Here is a 19,421-nt window from a genome sequence, read left to right as displayed (position 1 = left end):
TGCACCCCGTGAACGGCGCTTCCTGCAGTAAGTGATTGGGGAACAGTCAAACGAAGGGGGATTGACGGGGACCAGGCGTGCTGAAGATTCAGAGAGAGACGGTTTCAGGGGGCGGTTAACCCCTGGGAGTGTGTGACCAGAGAGAAGGACTTTTGCAGTAACAGGGTCCCCCAGGGGATTGCAGCGAGCGGTCCCAGGGGCGGAGGAGTCTGCAGCTCGACCTTGGCAAAGAGGTGGTGATCTCAAGAAGGACTGGCACACGAAGCGTTTTTCCTGGAAACCGTAGAAAGCTGCCCGGCCTGCGAGTGGCCAGCAGGGAGATGTACGCTAAGCGCCTTAAGAGCGACCTGGTGGAGATGGGCAGGCAGAAGGGGCTGTGCATTGGGAGGTCCACCAAGGAACAGCTGATTGTCCAGTTGGAGGAGAAGAATCTCTTGGATGACCTGATCCCTGTCCCTGAGGGAAGCCGCCCGGTGGATGCAGCGTGGACCCTTGGGCCTGACCGGGCTGGGAGGGGTCAGACTGCTGCCAAGGACATCCCAAGATCTTTCCTACCTATGCCTAGGGGAGGGGTTGGGGGAAGCCCAGCGAATACTGAGGGCACCCTGACCCCGGCAGCCAGCAGGGGATCCTCCCGGCGGAGCTCCCCATCCCTGGAGCGGAGGCGGCTGGAATGGGAGAGGGAGATGAAAATGAGGGAGCTGGAGGATCATGACAAGCAGTGTCAGCATGAGCAGGAGGAGAAGGAGAAACAGAGCCAGCATGAACTGGAGCTGGCCAGGCTGAGGAGCAGTGGGGCCCCGGCTGCAGTGAGTGCGGGGGGACCCAAGGCTGCAAGGAGCTTTGATAAGTGCTTCCTGGCCCAGCGGAAGGAGGGGGAGGACATAGATAGCTTCCTGACGGCCTTTGAGAATGCCTGCGAGATGCACAGGGTTGACCCTGCAGACGGGCTCCAGTTTCTCACCCCCTTACTAGACCCCAAAGCCGTGTAGGTGTACAGCCGGATGACAGGGCCGGAGGCAGGGGACTATGAACTGTTCAAACAGGCCCTGCTCCGTGAGTTTGGGCTGACCCCCGAGATGTACCGGAGAAGGTTCCGGAGTCAGCGTAAAACGCCTGAGGTCACCTACCTACAACTGGTCAACCGGATGCAGGGATATGCCCGCAAGTGGACAGCTGGGGCCCAAGCTAAAGAGGACCTGCTGGACCTAATCGTACTGGAGCAACTGTATGATCAGTGCCCGTCCGACCTGAGGCTGTGGCTGGTGGACAAAAAGCTAGAGAACCCCCAGCACGCAGGGCAGCTGGCCGACGAGTTTGTGAACAGTCAGTCGGGGGGTAGCAGGGAGGAGTCCCAAAAGAACAGGCCCCACCCCCCGATGCAGAGAGAGAGTCACCAGGGGGCCTCCCAGCGGGGATATAGGGAGAACCCCCTCCAAAGGGGAACGCCTGGCGTCGGGCCCCTCCTACCCGCTCGAGGGGACCAACGTGACCTGAGCTGCTATCACTGTGGCCAGAGAGGCCACGTATGGACCCAGTGCCCTGGGCTCAGGGACAAACTGAGCAGACTCAACCTACCCAGGGTTAACTGGGTAGGGACCCAGCTGGACGAGGGGCAGAGGGCCAAGGAAAGGGGGGCTGCCAGCTTACCACCTGCTCGGGAGGGAAGAGTACCCCAGGCCAGCTCTGCCAGAGGGCTGGAGGCTCTGGACTCAGGGTTCTTGGTTTATGGGATGGGCGCGGGGCTGTCCCTCCGGAGAGAGTGCCTTGTTCCCCTGGAGGTGGATGGGAGGAAGGTCAATGGATACTGGGATATGGGTGCGGAGGTGACGCTGGCCCGGCCTGAGGTGGTGGCCCCAGATCGGGTGGTGCCCAACACCTACCTGCCTCTGACAGGGGTGGGCGGGACCCCATTTAAGGTGCCCGTGGCAAGGGTACACCTGAAATGGGGGGCCAAGGAGGGCCCCAAGGATGTGGGGGTGCACCACCATTTGCCCACCGAGGTTTTGATGGGGGTGGGGGGACCTAGAGGGCTGGCCAAGCAAACCCCAGACCGCCCTGGTTGTGACCCGTAGCCAGAGCCAGCAAGAAGCACTGCGCCCTGATCTCGGGGAGGGTACCACACCGGAGGCGCAGGACCCTACCCTGGTGGGGAGGGAGCGCTGAGGGGCACGGCTCAGACCCGGCCAATGAGAGGGAGCCGGTCCCCATCCCTTCCCCAGCCGTTGAGTTCCAGGCCGAGTTGAGGAAAGATCCCTCCTTGCGGAAGCTCAGGGACCTGGCCGACCTCAGTGTGGGACGGACCGTGAGGAGAGGCTGCCAGGAGAGGTTCCTGTGGGAGAAGGGGTTCCTGTACCGCGAATGGGCTCCCACAAGGGAAGTAGAGTCCTGTGGGATCAGGAGGCAGCTGGTGGTCCCCCCAGAAGTATCGCTGCAAGCTACTGTCCCTGGCCCATGACATCCCCCTCGCAGGGCACCAGGGAATCCGGCGCACCCGGCAGAGGTTGCTACAGAACTTTACTGGCCCGGGGTCTTTACCACGGTCCGGCAGTATTGCCGATCCTGTGACCCCTGTCAGAGGGTGGGGAAGGCTCGGGACAAGGGGAAAGCACCTTTGAAACCTTTGCCCATCACAGAGGAGCCTTTCCAGAAGGTGGCCAAGGACATAGTGGGACCTCTTAGCAAGACGACCCATTCGGGGAAGAAATACATTCTGGGGGTGGTAGATTTTGCCACCCGCTACCCCAAGGCAATGCCTTTAGCTTCCATTGAAGCAGACACCATGGCCGATGCGCTCCTGACCATTTTCAGCCAAGTGGGGTTCCCCAAGGAAGTCTTGACAGACCAAGGGTCCAACTTCATGTCGGCCCCGCTCCGGAGTTTGTGGGAGAAATGTGGGGTCCAGCACAACTGGGCCTCAGCTTATCACCCCCAATCCAACAGGCTGGTGGAGAGGTTCAACGGGATGCTAAAGATGATGCTGAAAACCTTTATGCACCAGCACCCGCAGGATTGGGACAAGTACTTACCTCACCTGCTGTTCGCGTACACGGAGGTGCCCCAGGAGTCTACAGGATTTTCGCCTTTCAAATTGTTATATGGAAGGAGGGTGAGGGGCCCCCTGGACCTGATGAGAGACGAGTGGGAGGGGAAGGCCACTCCCGATGGAGAGTCAGTGGTGGAGTATGTCCTGATCTTCCGAGAGAGACTGGCTGAACTCATGGGCCTGGCCAGGGAGAATCTGGCCAGAGCCCAGAAGAAGCAGAAGGTCTGGTATGACCGCATGGCGTGGGCCCGTGCCTACGCCACCGGGGATCCGGTGATGGTTCTCATCCCTGTGAGAAAGAACAAACTACAGGCCGCCTGGGAGGGCCCTTTCAAGGTCGTCAAGCAGCTCAATGAGGTAAACTATGTGGTGGAGCTGTCGAACCGGGCGCACCACCGCCGGGTGTACCATGTGAATATGATGAAGCCATATTATGCCAGGGGGAATGTGGTGTTGGCCGTGTGTGGACAGTGGGAGGAGCAGGGAGATGACCCTTTAGTAGATCTATTCCCTGGGACCAGAGCTGGTTCCCCACTGGAAACAATTCCCCTCTCAGATCAGCTAACCCCTGCCCAGCAAGCTGAGGTCAGGGGGGTGCTGCATCCATACCGACAGCTGTTTTCCAACCAGCCTGGACGCACTAATCTGACTGTCCACCGGGTGCAGACAGGGTCGCACCCGCCAATAAGATGCTCCCCCTTCCGAGTCACAGGGAAAACTGCTCAGGACCTGGAAAGAGAGGTCCGGGACATGCTGGCTTTGGGGGTGATCCAGCCATCAGCCAGCCCTTGGGCCTCGCCGGTGGTGCTGGTCCCCAAAAAGGACGGGTTGGTCCGGTTCTGTGTGGACTATGGGAAGCTCAATGCCATCACTGTATCTGATGCCTACCCCATGCCCAGGCCTGATGAGCTCCTCAACAACCTGGGAGGAGCTCGGTACCTTACCACCATGGACCTTACAAAGGGCTACTGGCAAGTGCCGCTGGATGCAGATGCCCGGCTGAAATCGGCCTTTATCACCCCTCTGGGGCTCTATGAGTTCCTGACCCTGCCTTTCGGCCTCAAGGGAGCACCGGCCACCTTCCAGCACCTGGTGGACCAGCTACTGAGGGGGATGGAGAGTTTTGCCGTGGCGTATATTGATGACATCTGTGTCTTTAGCCAGACCTGGGAGGACCATGTGTCCCAGGTTAGACAAGCGCTGGACCGACTCCAGGGGGCTGGGCTGGGCTGACCATAAAAGCGGAGAAGTGCAAGGTGGGGATGGCTGAAGTATCTTACCTGGGCCAGCGGGTGTGGAGCGGCCGCCTAAAGCCGGAACCAGCCAAGGTGGAGGCGATCAGAGACTGGCCCGCTCCTCACACCAAAAAGCAGGTCCAAGCCTTTATTGGGATGGCAGGATACTACCGAAGATTTGTGCCCCACTTTAGCGCCATAGCCACCCCCATCACTGAGCTATGCAAGAAGGGGAAGCCAGACAAGGTGGTCTGGACCGAGCAGTGCCAGGAGGCTTTCCGGTCCAGACCTGGCAAACCCAGACTTTGACAAGCCCTTTGTGGTGTTCACCGACGCCTCAGACACGGGACTGGGGGCGGTGTTAATGCAGGAGGATGAAAAGGGGGAGAGACACCCCATCGTGTACCTGAGCAAGAAGTTGCTACCCCGGGAGCAACACTACGCGGCCATCAAGAAGGAGTGCCTGGCCATGGTGTGGGCCCTCAAGAAACTAGAGCCCTATCTCTTCGGGTGACACTTCACCGTCTACACCGACCACTTTCCCCTGACCTGGCTGCACCAGATGAAAGGAGCCAACGCCAAACTCCTGAGATGGAGCCTGCTCCTGCAGGATTACGACATGGACGTGGTCTACGTGAAGGGAAGTGCCAACCTGATAGCGGATGTGCTGTCCCGGAGAGGGGGCCCCGAACTTCCCCAGATCACTAGTCATAGTGACCCCGCTCAGAGATGTGATGCAGCAGGGAGTGGGGAGTGTTGACCTGGGAATGTGGCAGGGGAGTTTCCCTGGGGATGGGAGACCTGAGAGCCTGTTACCTGAGCCAGGACGGGGAGGGGGAGGTAACACCTCTGCTGGGAAACTGGACAAAGGCTGCAGGAGGGAGCCTGCTGGGGGGGAGGTTTGGTTTCAGTTTCGGGCTGGGTGGTAGAAAACAGGGAACCCCAGGGCTGGGGTCCAAGCTCCCTGCCCCCCAGAAGGACTTAACTGAGGGGTCCTGGTGGTACCCACAAGCTCTGTTTTGGACTGTGTTCCTATTGTCCAATAAACCTTCCGCTTTACTGGCTGGCTGAGAGTCACGGTGAATCCCAGGAAGAGGGGTGCAGGCCCCTGACTCCTCCACAGTCTGTGACACCCCCCACTAGCACATGCCCAAATCCATCTGCAGCCCCCCAAAGCCCTGGAACAAAGGCACGTGGGGCCCAGGAGCAGTGACTCTGCAGGCGGGGGCGCGGTCCCACCGAGGACCCGTTCAGAGACTTGGCACAAGCTTCTCGTGTCCTTGTCCAGCTCTGCCTGCTGGCACTGGGCTCTGGGTGCCCCACGTTGCTGGCCAGCCACTCATTGCTGCAGTGGGGAGGGGCACTGGTCAGGGGGCAGGGCCTTGGCTTTCCCAGGGTGGTGCTACACCCCAGCTCCAGTGGGGAAAGGGCAGCATGCCCAGGTGCCAGGGGCAGGGCACGGATACGCTGGCAGAGCCCTCTCTGTGCGCCCACGCTGGCTGGCCCTGCCCCTCCCTGGGAGCTGGTTCGTGCCTGCCCTGTGTCACGGAGTCCCCGGGCGATGCTCTGGAACTGCTCCCCATGAAGCCAGGCAGGACTCTGGGGTAGTCGCCTTTCTGTGAGCAGCCTGTCTTCAGGACACAGCTCACCCAGCTTCCACCTTCCTGGGTCTGACCTCGGAGCATTCAGCATCCTCTGCCCCTCCGTGTGCTTCCCCCCAGCGAGTCCGCTCAGGCGGGGCTCCTGGGGAAGCCAGAGGGTCTTGCCCCCCAACTTCGCAGTCAGACGTGACTCTTAGCCAGCCAGTAAAACAGAAGGTTTATTAGACGACAGGGACATGGTCTAAAACAGAGCTTGCAGGTGCAGAGAACGGGACCCCTCAGCTGGGTCCATTTTGGGGGGCCGTGAGCCAGACAACCCCGTCTGTACTTCACTCCATGTCCCAGCCAGCCCCAAACTGAAACTCCCTCTAGCCCCTCCTCCTCTGGGCTTTGTTCCTTTCCTGGGCCAGGAGGGCACCTGATTCCTTTGTTCTCCAACCCTTCAGCTCTCACCTTGCAGGGGGGGAAGGGCCCAGGCCATCAGTTGCCAGGAAACAGGGTGTCGGCCATTCTCTGTGTCCAGACCCCTGCACACACCTGCCCTCTAGGGCTCTGCAATGATCATACACCCTTACCCCACCACCTAGATACTTAAGAACTGCATAGGGGAAACTGAGGCACCCCCACACTATTCGGAGGAAACATTAAGAACAGGCCCACTTCGTCACACCCTGCGGGCGGCCCACCTGCAGTCGTCCCCAAGCCCCCATGTTCCTGTTGGGAGCCCCTACAGCACCCCTGCTGGGAGAGGATAATGCCCGACTGCCCCCCACCAGCTGCCGAGGCGCCCCCAGGCCACAGGGGCCGTTCCACTTTCTGTGAGGGAGGAGGGCGGAGGCAGGCGCAGTGCGGACGCCAGGGCTTTATTGACAGCTCAGGGTGCACCAGGGACCCTGCCCCTCCCCACTCCCACCTTACAGCAGTTAAAACGCGCCAGGGGCTGCCCGGCTCCAGCACTGCCAAGGTCACAGCCGCCCTCAGGGCTCTCCCTGGTCGGCAGGGTCCTGGCTGGGTCCTGTGCAGCCCCCACTCTGCTCTTCTGAGCCGGCACAGCTCAGCCGGGGCCAGCAGCTGGCGGGATCCCGCCAGAGGCCAGGGCTAGCGATGCCCCTTGCCATGGGGCAGCAGCCTCTTCCTAGACTCTGAGCCCCGGAGAGCTGAGATCTGCGGGGCACTGGGGCTGGGCGAGGGAAGTTGGGGAGAGGGATGGAGCAGGCATCCCCCCCTGCTGCTGCGAGGGGCTGGCTGGCCCCACAGCACGCTGGAGATGGTTCGCCCAAGAGCGACGGCATCGGGCAGTGCGGGGGTTAGGGGCTGGGGCAATGCCTCTGGCACCATGTTAGCTAGTGAAAGCCGAGCTGGGCTGCCCCCTGCGCCAGGTCCATCCCGCCACCCCACCGGGAACCATGGCCTGCAATGGACGTTTCCCTTCCCGGCTGACCCCACGGCCCTGCGGGGCCCTGTTCCCCGGGCCTGTCCCAGAGCAGGGGCTGAGCCAGACGCCCTGGTGGCCAGGGGTGAATGTGGCCCTGAGAGCAGAGCAGCCTGGGGTGTGGGAGGGGGCCGAGCTGGCAGGAAGCCCAGCCAGGCCTCTCCGGGTGGGGGGCTTGAGGGACCTGGGTATCCACCATGTCGCTGAGGCCTGGGGGTCGGCTCTTCCCCATGGCAGGGGGCTTGTGGGGGGAAGGACTGCGCCCCCTTGGCCAGCTCTAGGTGTCAGGCAGCGAGGTTTGGGGCTGGGCGGGGGCTGCACTCCTGCCCTGGGGAGGAGGCTGGGTGCCATGCGGGGCTTGGGGACTCCTGGGGAAGCAGAGAGAGGGAAGGTGCCAGTGAGGGGGGAGGAGTGAGGACCCCCGTTCCCCTCCCCCCCTCACAGCCAGCCATTGATGCTAAAGTCTCTGTGCAGCTCCTCCAGCTGGGCCTCGCTCAGCGGGCGCAGGGGGGCGCGGCAGGGCCCGCCGTGGTACCCGAACCACTCCATGGCCTGCTTGAGCGCCGGGATCCCAAACTTGCGGGTGACCTGCAGGTGCCAGAGACATGGTGAGAGGCTGGCCTGTCCCCCCGCCCCGCCTCTGGGCGCTACACCCTCAGCTGTCCCCCCTCCATGCCCTGCCCCTCTCTGCCCCCTGCCTGCAGCCCGGCCAGGTCCCGGGGCACTGGGGAGGCCTAGGGCAAAAGCGTCTCAGCTGGGGCTGGGTTGGGCTCCAGGGAGCAGGGCGCCTGCCCTGGTGACTCCTGACTCCAGCCCAGCTGGCCTGGGCCAGCACGTGTCTGTCAGGGAGGCCAAGCAGGACGCTGCTTGTCTGCTGGAGGCAGTGGGATGCCCGGGGAGCACGTGGCTGATGCCCTGCACAGTGTGGCCGCCTGTTCGGGGGAGAGGCCTAGGCTGGTGCAGCAGGGGGTCAGGCCCGAGGGGCATTGGCAGAGCTGGGAGGGGAGCACCATATCACAGCAGTCACCTGCCTTCTGCCTAGCTCCAGTCTGCCCTGAGAGCCCCCGGCCAGGCTGCCCCTTGGCCCCAGAGCCCCGGGCCTGGCAGCTCCCTGAGGCCGGAGCTTTCAGCAGCTCCAACAGCAGCAGGCAGTGCCTAGGGAAGAGCCCAGGGACCGGTCTCACCGGGAGCCCCCAGGGCAGGGCCCCCGGGCCCAGCAGGAGCCCCTCCCAGGAGTGAGGGCAGCTGCTCCAGTCTCCTGGGCTATTCGGCTTCATACACAAGATACTGGCCTGGCCCTCCCCCAGCATAGGGACCGGGCAGCGGAGCTGAAGGCGTGGGGGACGGATCCTGGGCTGGGAAGCCCGAGTGGGGGGTGTAGCTGGGCAGGACACCAGGGTTCCCAGGGACAGAGGGGAGTTCAGGAGCCCGGGGGGGCTGGGGGAGCAGGGCCGCCCTGGAGCCAGAGCACACACTGTTCCAGGCACTTCCCACCAGGGAAGGGGAGGCACTGGGCATCCTGCCCGTTCTTGGCCTCCAGCCCAGCCTGGCAGGCTGCCCTCTGCCTTGGGGCTGGGGGCATCTCCCCACCTCCCCTGCCACTCCCAGGCACCCAGACCCTGCCATGCAGCGGGATTGCTGGAAATGGGGAGCAGAGGGCTCATGAATGTGTAAGTGTAATAGGGCCAGGTGGGCAACAAAGTTCTGCTGGTGCCCCTCACTCCCGACCCGCAGCCCCCTGCTAGCCCAGCCCTGCCCCCCCCAGCTCTGCCGGTGCCCCTCACTCCCGACCCGCAGCCCCCTGCTAGCCCAGCCCTGCCCCCCACCAGCTCTGCCGGTGCCCCTCACTCCCGACCCGCAGCCCCCTGCTAGCCCAGCCCTGCCCCCCCCCAGCTCTGCCGGTGCCCCTCACTCCCGACCTGCAGCCCCCTGCTAGCCCAGCCCTGCCCCCCCCAGCTCTGCCGGTGCCCCTCACTCCCGACCTGCAGCCCCCTACTAGCCCAGCCCTGCCCCCCCCCCAGCTCTGCCGGTGCCCCTCACTCCTGACCTGCTGCCTACACAACACTCCAAGGAAAACCTGAGTCCTGCTCTCTTGCGCCCCTGGGAGCTGCTCTGCCCTGAGGCCCTGGAGGCCAGGGGGGGTCTGCTCTGCGCTGGGCTGTGCCGAAAAGTGCCCCGTATCCCCCAGCCCGGGAACGTCTCTTACCGCTGCGTTGGGCTCAATGAGCCGGAGCTGCAAGGCCCGGGCCTCCTGCCAGCGTCCCTCCTGGCACAGGCGCTCCAGCTGGCAGAGCGGGGCTCCCAGCACGTTGGCGAGGACACACACACCCCCGCAGGCACCTGGAGGGCAGAGAGCAGAGTACCCAGGGCCTGGCCACCATCTGGGACCCCAACCTCTCCCCCAGCACCCCATGCCCTCTGTACCCCCACATCCTGCCCCCTGCCCCCCATCTGCCCTCCTGGACCCCCATATTCTGCCCCCATCCTCCCCCAGCACCCCACCCCTTCTGTACCCCCCCATCCTGCCCCCCATCCTCCCTCCACCACCCCCACATCCTGCACCCTACCCCCGATGATCCCCCCAGCACCCCACCCCCTCCACACCCCCACAACCTGCACCCTATCATACCCCCTGCACCCCAACCCCTTCCCTGGTACCCCAACCCAATTTACCCAACCTGCCCCAATACCTGCACATCCTGCCCCCCCAACCCCCCCTCCCCCGGCTGGCTGTAGCCAACACTGCCCATACCCCTGAAGCCCCAATACATCCCCCTGCGGGGTCCCGGGTAAACCATGGCAGCGGAGAGGCTGCCCGTACCTATGGCGTAGCCAGCCAGCAGGAAGCCAGCCGACCCCACCAGCACCTGGAACTCCTCCGTCCGGGTCTTGTGGACAATCAGCCCCAGCCGGGTAATCTGGGGAGACACAGTGCGTCCTGCCGGGAGCCAGGAACGCCCCAAGTGCCCACAGCCCCCAAGCACCGTGGAGCTGTGGGCACCGTGAGCTGGGCAGGCTCCAGAAGGCCAGATGGTCTGTCAGGGCACACACTAGGCCACCAAGCAAACCAGCCTAGCGCCGCTACCCCACTGGGTAGGCCCTACACAAACAACCCACCCGTGGCACCCCTCGCACTAAGTAACAGGCTCCACCCCAGAGCAGCCCTGTGGCTGGGGCCCAGGCAGCTCCTGGGAGATTCCACAGGGACTGGGGGGGAAGGGGCAGAGAGAGAGTGTGTGTTTGGGGAGGGGGGGGCGCCTGGGTTCTTATCTTGGCAGTGGGGAGAGTTCCTTCCCCACACTGTGTCGTGCCTCAGTTTCCCCGCCTGTCTGCTGGGGGCGCTGGCCCTGAGACCTGCTGGGTGCGGGGGTCAGTCAGTGTCTGTAACACACTTTGGCTGCAGGAAGCGGTGATGGCATTGCTAAGGGGAGGAAAGTGGGATGGGGCAGGGCGATGGGGGCTGGGCCCTGCCAGTGCAGAGGCCCCAGCATGAGGGGCCCTCAGCCAGGTCCGAAGGCCTCACCCAACAGCCACTCGGGCTGTGCTGATGCCCGGCTGGCAGAGCCACTGTCCTGGCCCCAGACCCACAGGATGCTCCGAGCTGCCCCCAGCACAGCCGCCCCAGACTCACCCCCTACCCGAGTGCAGCGAGCCCCCAACACCAGGCAGGAGGCTCAGCAGGGCCCGCTCAGCCCCTCCCCAGTCTCCCAGAATTGGGTCAGCCAGGCGAGCCCCTGGCCCAGCGCTGGGGTAAAGGGCCCCTGGTTTCACCCTCTCCCTGGGTGGGAGGCCCTGACTGAAGCTGGAGCCCACAGGGCTGAGCCAGGCACGGTGGGGTGAGGGCTCCCCAGGGTGGCTAGGCTCAGACATGGCCCCTGCTCCCCCACTCACATCCCCCCCGCTGTCCTTGAGGCCCACAACGTTGGGATGTTGTGACAGGGTGAGCACGGCCTCCAGGGGCAGCTCCAGGCCAGTGTTGGATGGGACGCTGTACAGCACCACGGGGATCGGCGACGCGTCTGCCACCTGTGGACACCGAGAGGGGCACTGGGCATGGGCCCGTAGGACAGGGGAACAGCCCCTACCCCTCACAGCCTGCGGCCAGCCAAGAGCCCCTGCTAGGCAAGGCACCCTCCCGGCACCCAGCGCACCAGCGTAGGGCCTACATAAACAATGGGCAATTTGGTTCACGTAGGGCCTACATAAACGACAACCATTTTGGCTTGTGTGGGGCCTACATAAGCAATGGGGCTGAATTTCACTCTCCCGTCCCCTCCCCCAATCTCAGCCCCTGTCGCCAAAACCAGGGGGTGACGGAGCTGACGGTGTCGCATGTAGCCTGTCACGTCACACTCCCTCAGCTTCCCCCCACCCCCAGAGCCACTGGGCTCTTTGCTCCCCTCCACCCTGGAAAGAGGCATCCGGTCACTGAGGGGCAGGGTTGACAGGTGTCCGGTTTTCGGCTGGAACGCCCAGTCGAAAAGAGACCCTGGCGGCTCCGATCGGCACCGCCAACCGGGTCATTAAAAGTCCGGCCGGCGGTGCAGTGGGGCTAAGGCAGCTCCCTGCTTGCCCTGGCTCCACACGGCTCCCAGAAGCAGCGGCACGTCCCCTCTCCGGCTCCTACGCATAGGGACAGCCAGGGGGCTCTGCACTCTGACCCCGCTGCAAGTGCTGACTCCAAGAACTGCGGCCAATGGGAGCTGCAGGGGAAGCGCCTGCGGACCCGGCAGCACGCAGAGCCACCTGGCCGTGTCTCCACATAGGAGCCAGAGCAGGGACATGCCGCTGCTTCCGGGAGCTGCTTTGAGGTACGTGCCACCCGGAGCCTGCACCCCTGAGCCTCCCCCCACCCCCCAACTCCCTGCCCCAGCCCTGATCCTGCTCCTGCCCTCCAAATCCCTCAGTCCCAGCCCAGAGCAGCCTCCTGCACCCCAAACCGCTCATCCCCAGCCAGAGCCCTCACACTCCCTGCACCCCAACTTCCTGCCCCAGCCCAGAGCCCCCTCGTGAACCCCTCATTTCTGGCCCCACCCCGGAACCCGCACGCCCAGCCAAGAGCCCAAATCCCCTCCCACACCCCAACCCTGAACTCCTCTGAACTCCTCAGCTCCACCCCCAGCCCGGAGCCCCCTCCTGCACCTCAAACCCCTCATCCCTGGGGCCACCCCAGAGCCCGCACCCCCAGCCGGAGCCCTAACCCCCTCCCGCATCCCAACCCCCTGCCCCAGCCCGGAGCCCTCTCCCATACTCTGAACTCCTCGGCTCCACCCCAGCCTGGTCAGTGGAGCTCCCAGGGTCCTTTTTTGAGCCTAGCCCCAACCCCCTGATAGGCCCCTCCCTCTGCAGAGGCCCTCCCCCAAGCCCCTCCCCTGTAGGGCCCCTCCCCTTCTTCCCCCAAGTCTCCTCCTAGAGCCCCACTTCCTGTAGGCCCCTCCCCCTGCAGAGCCCCTCCCCCTTTGTTCAAAGGCCCCTCCCCCAGCACTGCAGGGCCCCCACTCCCCCGTCCAGCTGTCACTGAGACAGAGCCAGCCCCCCCGGCTGCGGTCCGTCCCCTACCTGGCTGTAGTGGTGGATCAGGGCCGCGCTGGTCATTGCGCCCCGGTAGTAGCAGGGTGTGACCACCAGGGCGGCGTCAGCGCCCGCCTCGGCCATGCCCACGGTCATCGCAACGGTGCCCTGCGTGGCTGGGGGGAGGGCGAGCGGGAGGTCACGTCACGGCCCTCGCCAGAGCATCGCGCGGGGCCATGGGGCCTGCGACAGGGCCCCAGCCGGGGGCAGGTGCAGGGCCCAGGCACTGGGGGGCGGGGGGACGGAGGGGTCCGGGCCCAGGCACTGGGGGGCGGGGGGGACGGAGGGGTCCGGGCCCAGGCACTGGGGGGCGGGGGGCACGGAGGGGTCCGGGCCCAGGCACTGGGGGGCGGGGGGCACGGAGGGGTCCGGGCCCAGGCACTGGGGGGCGGGGGGCACGGAGGGGTCCGGGCCCAGGCACTGGGGGGGCGGGGGGGACGGAGGGGTCCGGGCCCAGGCACTGGGGAGTGGGGGGGACGGAGGGGTCCGGGCCCTGGCACTGGGGAGTGGGGGGGACGGAGGGGTCCGGGCCCAGGCACTGGGGGGGCGGGGGGACGGAGGGGTCCGGGCCCAGGCACTGGGGGGGCGGGGGGCACGGAGGGGTCCGGGCCCTGGCACTGGGGAGTGGGGGGGACGGAGGGGTCCGGGCCCTGGCACTGGGGGGGCGGGGGGGACGGAGGGGTCCGGACCCAGGCACTGGGGGGGCGGGGGGGACGGAGGGGTCCGGGCCCAGGCACTGGGGGGGCGGGGGGGACGGAGGGGTCCGGGCCCAGGCACTGGGGGGGCGGGGGGACGGAGGGGTCCGGGCCCTGGCACTGGGGAGTGGGGGGGACGGAGGGGTCCGGGCCCTGGCACTGGGGAGTGGGGGGGACGGAGGGGTCCGGGCCCAGGCACTGGGGAGTGGGGGGGACGGAGGGGTCCGGGCCCAGGCACTGGGAGCGGGATGGATGGGGGGGCGGAACCCGGGCCGGGGGGGGGAGGCGGATGGATGGGGGGCAGAACCCAGGCTGGGGGGGGATGCATGGGGGGGAGATGGGGAGCGAAGCCTGCAGGCTGCAGGGGCCGGTGGTGCAGCACTAAGGGGCCCTGGCCCGGGGGTGGGAGGGGAGTCAGGAGCCTGGCCCTGTGGCCATGGCACCCGCCCAGGCACGTCCACGGTGACCCCCCCCATCCCTGCCTCTCACATTCGCAGCCCGACCCGGCCAGCAGAAGCTTGTCCTTGGGCACGGCTTGGCGCACGCGGCTCACCACGGCCAGCCGCTCCTGGGGCGTCAGGTAGGGGCACTCCCCGCTGGAGCCCTGCACCACAAAGCCTGCAAGACAGAGCACAAGGCCGCTGGGCTGCCCCAGAGCTCCCGGCACCAGGGGTGGGCCTTGACCGGCCCCCCACACAGAGGGGCAGGCGGGACCCAGGCCCGGGGGGGGCAGTGCTGGGCCAGCAGGGCTGGATGGGGGTGAAGTGCCCAGATCCCGTTAGGGGGCTGCATGAGGGATCGTGCCCAGCTCCAGGGTGGCAGGGGCATGGCAGGGTGCCCAGCCCTGGGGTGGGGGGCACATAGGGGTGGTGCCCAGCTCCAGGGGCACCCACCCTTGCAGCCCAGCTGAGGACTGGTACAGTCCTTCCACCCAGTGCCCTCGCTGGAGCCTTTCGATGCGGGTCCCGCCCAGGCCCCCCCAGGGACACGCGGGGACCCCTCCTGGGCAGACCCAGTGGGCATTTCTGCAGCGAAACCCTCAGCCGGCCCAGGGCTGCCCACACAACTGCCATGACACCCCTCGGGCAGAGCCGTGTGACAGCCCTGGGCTGGGGCAAGTGACCCCGGGCACCACTGTTCCACAGACCCCCAGAGCTGCAGGCCAGTCTGGTGACACCCCCACCCAGCCAGGAGCCCCATTGCTGCCTCGCGGCCGCAGACCCCCTCAGCTGCCAGCCCGTCCACAACCCTGCCCCTGCCCTGCCCTGCTCCAGCCCTGCCCCTGGATCCTGACCCCCACCTCTCGGGGTGACTCCAACCCACCTGCAGCCTGCGGCCAGACTCTGCCTACGGCCCTGACCTGGCCTGGCCACAGGCTGACCCACGGTTTGTTCCCAGAGCCCCGTTTCAGCGCTGCCCTCGGCCGGGTCCAGACCATACGTCTGGCTTCGCCTGCCGCTCCAACCACCAGGCCTGACTGCCTAGCACCCAGACAGGTGGATCCTCCCGGGGGAGACTCGACAGAGCCCCTCACTTTGGGGCACCACATGGGCACCGTAGCCCTAAGAGCTGCAGCCAAACTCAGGCCCTGCCCTGGAGCCCCACCGAGGCAAGGAGGCCAAGCAGGGGTCCCAGCAGAGGCAGGGACCATGCACACCCACCCACCCACCCACAGAGCCGGGAGGTGCCAGAGCGCACGGCCTCCTCGGGCCCCAAGGGCGCGAACCCCATCACTTGCTCACCCCCCTCCGCACCCCTCACAAATCACCCCACAAGGGACGCTCACAAAGAGTTTATTGCCTGCTGGCGGGGGCACGCTGCGGTCTCCCCAGCCAGGGCTGCAGCTGCCCGGGAAGGGGCACCATGTTCCCAGAGCCCCGACGCAGGGGCACTCCTCACACCCGCTCTTCTGCCCGCGGCTGCATCCCCTCGCTTGCTCCTTGCCCTGCTGTGCTGGTAGCAGTGGGTCCGAGGGGCAGGGGGCAGGGCCCTGGCTCGCTGCCCCTGCTGTGGGGGTGGGCGCTGGAAGCACAGAGCCTGGGGACCGGAGCCCCGGCCCGGGGCTCAGTCCCTGGCCAGCCTGGAGTGGACCGTGTGGGCGGGCGCTGCCGAGGCACTCGCTCCCCCCGTGCTGACGGGCGTGTTCGGGCTGGGCCTGGCCGCCTCCACCTGGCGGCTGATCTGGCAGGAGGTGGCCCGCAGCAGCAGGGCCTCGGCCAGGCGCCCCCTCGGGGCACCGCTCTCCCTGCTGCGCTCGGCGCCCTGGTCCCCCTCCTCCAGGGGCTGCCCGGCCCCCCAGCGCCCGGTGGGCCTCTCCTCTGCCCCTGCTGTCTCGCTCTCCTCGGGGAAGCAGCTGTAGTGTGACCTGATCCAGTGCGGAGCCTGCTCCGGCGCCGGGCGGCCCCCACCGGGGTCCCTCCTCCTCAGGAGCAGGGCGCCGACCCCCAGCAGCAGGGCAGCCCCCAGGGCCAGCGCCACCTTCCAGCAGCAGGAGGCCCTGGCCGACCCCATAGGCCTGCGCTCAGGGCAAGGCAAGAGCAGGGGGCCGGGGCTCATGGGACAGCGGGGCCATGCCGGGCAGAACAGCACCTGGGGAGCAGGCGTGGGTCCCAGCTGTTCAGCCTCCCTGCTCCCCCGGGCAGCGCCCGGGTCACCAGTCAGGGGGGCATTGTGAGGGAAGCACCTGGCCCTGCTGGGTCTCAGGGCCAGGGAGAGCCCGGGGCCAGGGGAGCAGGGCTCTGCGCTTGGGAGTCTCCGAGCAGGGTCCGGACAGTGGAAGCGGCTGAGTCTCGGGCCAGCTGAGTATGGGGCCGGGCACGGAGGCAGCGGTTCGGCCCCCGGACGAGCTGTGGGAGACCTGGCCCTGACCCACCAGCAGGTGTGTGCTGGGGGCCCGAACCAGGCAGCATGCCCCTTGTCCCGGGACGCTGCCACCCAGGCTCCGGGCTTGGCCTAGAACCTGGCCGGGGCCAGCAGCCTGCCCCACGTGCCCCGGTCTGACTGGGCACTGACTGGGGCCAATCCCAAAGAAAAACCCTCCGCCCCCTAGTGCCCTCGGCCAGTTCTAGCCACCGTGGTCCGAGCGCCCTGCCTGCACCATGCCCAGCACCCGGGGGGCCCACGAACGCCAGCCACATGGTGGGGCAGGAGCCCTGAGAGGGGGCGCGCAGGGTCTCGCTGGGGGAGAGCGACCCTCTGGGAGTGGGGTTGAGGGTGCGCAAAGGGCCTCGTCCGGCCCGGGGAGCCAGCCCTGCGGGGTGGGCGCGGAGTCTGCCTGGGCGCATCAGGACTGAGCCCAGGACGGGGCGAGCGGGACAGCCAGCCAGGGCACAAAGCCCGGGGGCCGGAAAAATTACACCCAAAACCCCAGACTGGGGGGGAGTCTGCCTGCTTGTTCTGGGCCCGAGAATGCTCCTTACGGCTCTGGAGCACGTGCTCTTGCTAGGTTACCTGTGTGGCAGGGGCTGGTGGGGGAGATGGGGCGGGAGCTGTTTTGGGGGGTTAGGCGGGGCAGGGGTTGGTGGGGGGTGGGAGCTGTTTGGGGGCTAGGCAGGGTGGGAGCTGGAGGGGATGGGCGGGGAGCGGCTGGTGGGGGTTGGGCCCATTTTGACAGGGTAGGGGCCGTTGGTAAGTTGGTATGTAGGGGGCTGGGGGTGTCGGTGGGTGGGGGCCATTTGGGGGACTGAGAGGCCCGTTGAGCCAGATGCTGAGTCTCCCCACCACTGGGTCCATCCCCTGCCACGCAGCCAGGCAGCATCCACCCACCCCAGCTGCACAGACCCTGCGAGTGGGGCCACGATCCCTGGCCAGGAGCCTGCAGCGAGTTCCAGCCAAGCCCACCCCTCCTGCCCCTTCCTTGCCCTCCTGCTCAATGGGCTGGGGCACCACGCCCACCCCCACGCAGCCAGGCCCCAGGTGGGGCTGGGCCATCCTTGTGCCAAGGGGCCTGGCTCCCTCCAGGCCCAGGTGTGCCGCTGACCCGCTTGCCCCCAGGTAACAAGCCGGGGTGAGGCGGGAACGCGCCCGTCCGGAGGGGCTGGGGGTTCCCGTTCTGCTCGGCTGAGCCTGTTACCCCGCCCCATGGAGCTTCTGCCGGGCGGCTCAGGGGGCCCCACGCAACAGGAGCTGGGGGGCTCTGGCCTGCTCCCGGTGGCCAGGTGGCTGCCCCACAATCCGGGCTAACCGGCCCCACAGGAGGTGAACGGGACACAGAGCCAGAATCCCCCACAGCCCTAGAGGGCGGGACTGGAGTGCGGGGGGCAGGTTAGCAGGGTGGGGGGCGCACACACAGGGCAGGGACACACAGGGGCACAAGGGCAGGCTGGGGGTGTGTGTGTGTGGAATTAGGTAGGGTGGGAGCGTGGGGGGCAGGACGAGGGGGTGGGGGGAAGGAGGGGGGCATGTGGAATTGGGCAGGGTGGGGGAATGGCAGTGGGGCAGGGGCAGACCCTGTGCCCGCCAGGGATAACCAGACCCCACTGTGCAGAGCTGTGGGGTGCTGGGCCCCCCGGCCGGCCTCACCTCGGAAGGGGACCGTGGCGTAGCGGTGCAGGTTCTCCTCCAGCTGGCTGTGCTCCACCTCGCCCTGGGCTGTGAAGGGGGTGGTGAGCGGGGAGAAGATGCCCCGCAGGTCGAGCCGGGTCCCCGGCGTGGCGGGGGTGCTGAGCCCCCTGCCCCACCCGAGGGGGCGCCAGCGTAATGCTGCCAGCCCCAGCCTGAGTGGGGCGAGGAGCCGGCGGGACTGTGCCATCGCAGGGCCTGGGGGCACGCTCCGAGCTGCTGCCCCACTCCGAGCTGCTGCCCCACAGCTGCCTCAGCCCAGAGCTGTTAATGATTGATGGGGCTGGCTGGGGATTTGCTGCTCCTGGGGCGAGGTCCCTCCTGGCTGCCTCTCACTGGGGCCCTGCCAGGGGCACCGGGGGCCGTGGACCAGTGCCTGGCACGGGCCCAGGGCCTCACCTGCCGAGCCATGAGGGCCTAGCTGGCCGTGTGTCTGCGGGGGCACCCCCAGGTGTCTCTAGCCGGCCCCTGGGGCTCCCCACACAGCCCGTGGCCGCCCCCAGCACTGTACAGGCCACTATTGCCAAATCCTGGCCAGGCAGCCCCTCCGGCTCTTAAAGGGGCCCCAGCATGAGCAGCGGTGGGCGGCAGCTGCCCGTGGGAGGAAGGGACGCCCTGTGTCTGCAGGGCATGGCTGGTATTCAGCTGTCCTGGGGCACACCCTCTGCTCCCACTCCCCAGAGCTGCAGTCATTCTCACCAGGCAGGAGACTTCTGCCCTGGGGCAGCTGGGCCAGGCCCCACATGCTGCTGGGATCCCCTGAGATCTGTGGCGGCATGCACTAGTTTGTTACTGTAAGGTGGCTTGTGAACACCTGGTGGGTTTGTATTTCGAGAGGGGCATGTGAGCACCAGATCTGCATGGGCTCAGTTAGGGTAAGACCTCCCCTCCATGCTGGTGTTGGGGACCCTGGGGCATGGCCACTAGGTAACTCAAGGGGATGGAAGACCACGAGTGTCGATGAAGCCCCCTCGCACGAGGCCCCGGTGTCCTTCCCCCCCCGCCCGCCTGGAGGCACTCGCAGCAGCTCTGCGTACTAGGCCCAAGTGTCCTTGCCCCCCCGCCTAGAGGCACACACAGCAGTGATGCTGAGGATCTGCAACAATATGCTGCCGAGTCAGACTGCCTGAAACTAAGCAAGGCCACACAGGGCAGATATGGAAGAACAATGCTGAATAAAGCAGCTTTATGTATGGTTTAACAAATGATACAGAGAACCAGGGAACTAGCTGGGAACTGGATTGGCTGGCTATATGGATACTTGGGGCAGCTGTTGTACCA

The 19,421-nt window shown here is 66.4% G+C and overlaps 1 protein-coding gene across 2 annotated transcripts; it reads right to left on the bottom strand.

The window, feature by feature from the left end:
- Positions 1-6,726: 6,726 nt before the first annotated feature.
- HOGA1 (4-hydroxy-2-oxoglutarate aldolase 1) lies at positions 6,727-18,410 on the bottom strand. Of its 2 annotated transcripts, XM_073354619.1 has the most exons (7): positions 18,102-18,409; positions 14,070-14,198; positions 12,874-13,001; positions 11,206-11,340; positions 10,136-10,232; positions 9,521-9,654; positions 6,727-7,902 (listed from the first exon to the last, which is right to left on the bottom strand). In XM_073354619.1, exons 1-7 carry the CDS (start codon positions 18,328-18,330, stop codon positions 7,753-7,755), a joined length of 1,002 nt encoding a protein of 333 aa, XP_073210720.1. In that variant the 5' UTR covers positions 18,331-18,409; the 3' UTR covers positions 6,727-7,752. The 2 variants fall into 2 exon arrangements, with proteins under 2 accessions (XP_073210720.1, XP_073210721.1); XM_073354620.1 differs by lacking the exon at positions 11,206-11,340 and having other exon boundaries at positions 18,102-18,410.
- Positions 18,411-19,421: the final 1,011 nt, after the last annotated feature.

Source organism: Lepidochelys kempii, chromosome 7, assembly GCF_965140265.1.
Source record: "Lepidochelys kempii isolate rLepKem1 chromosome 7, rLepKem1.hap2, whole genome shotgun sequence".
Lineage (NCBI taxonomy): Eukaryota > Metazoa > Chordata > Testudines > Cheloniidae > Lepidochelys > Lepidochelys kempii.
This window is presented reverse-complemented; position numbering and strand designations above follow the sequence as displayed.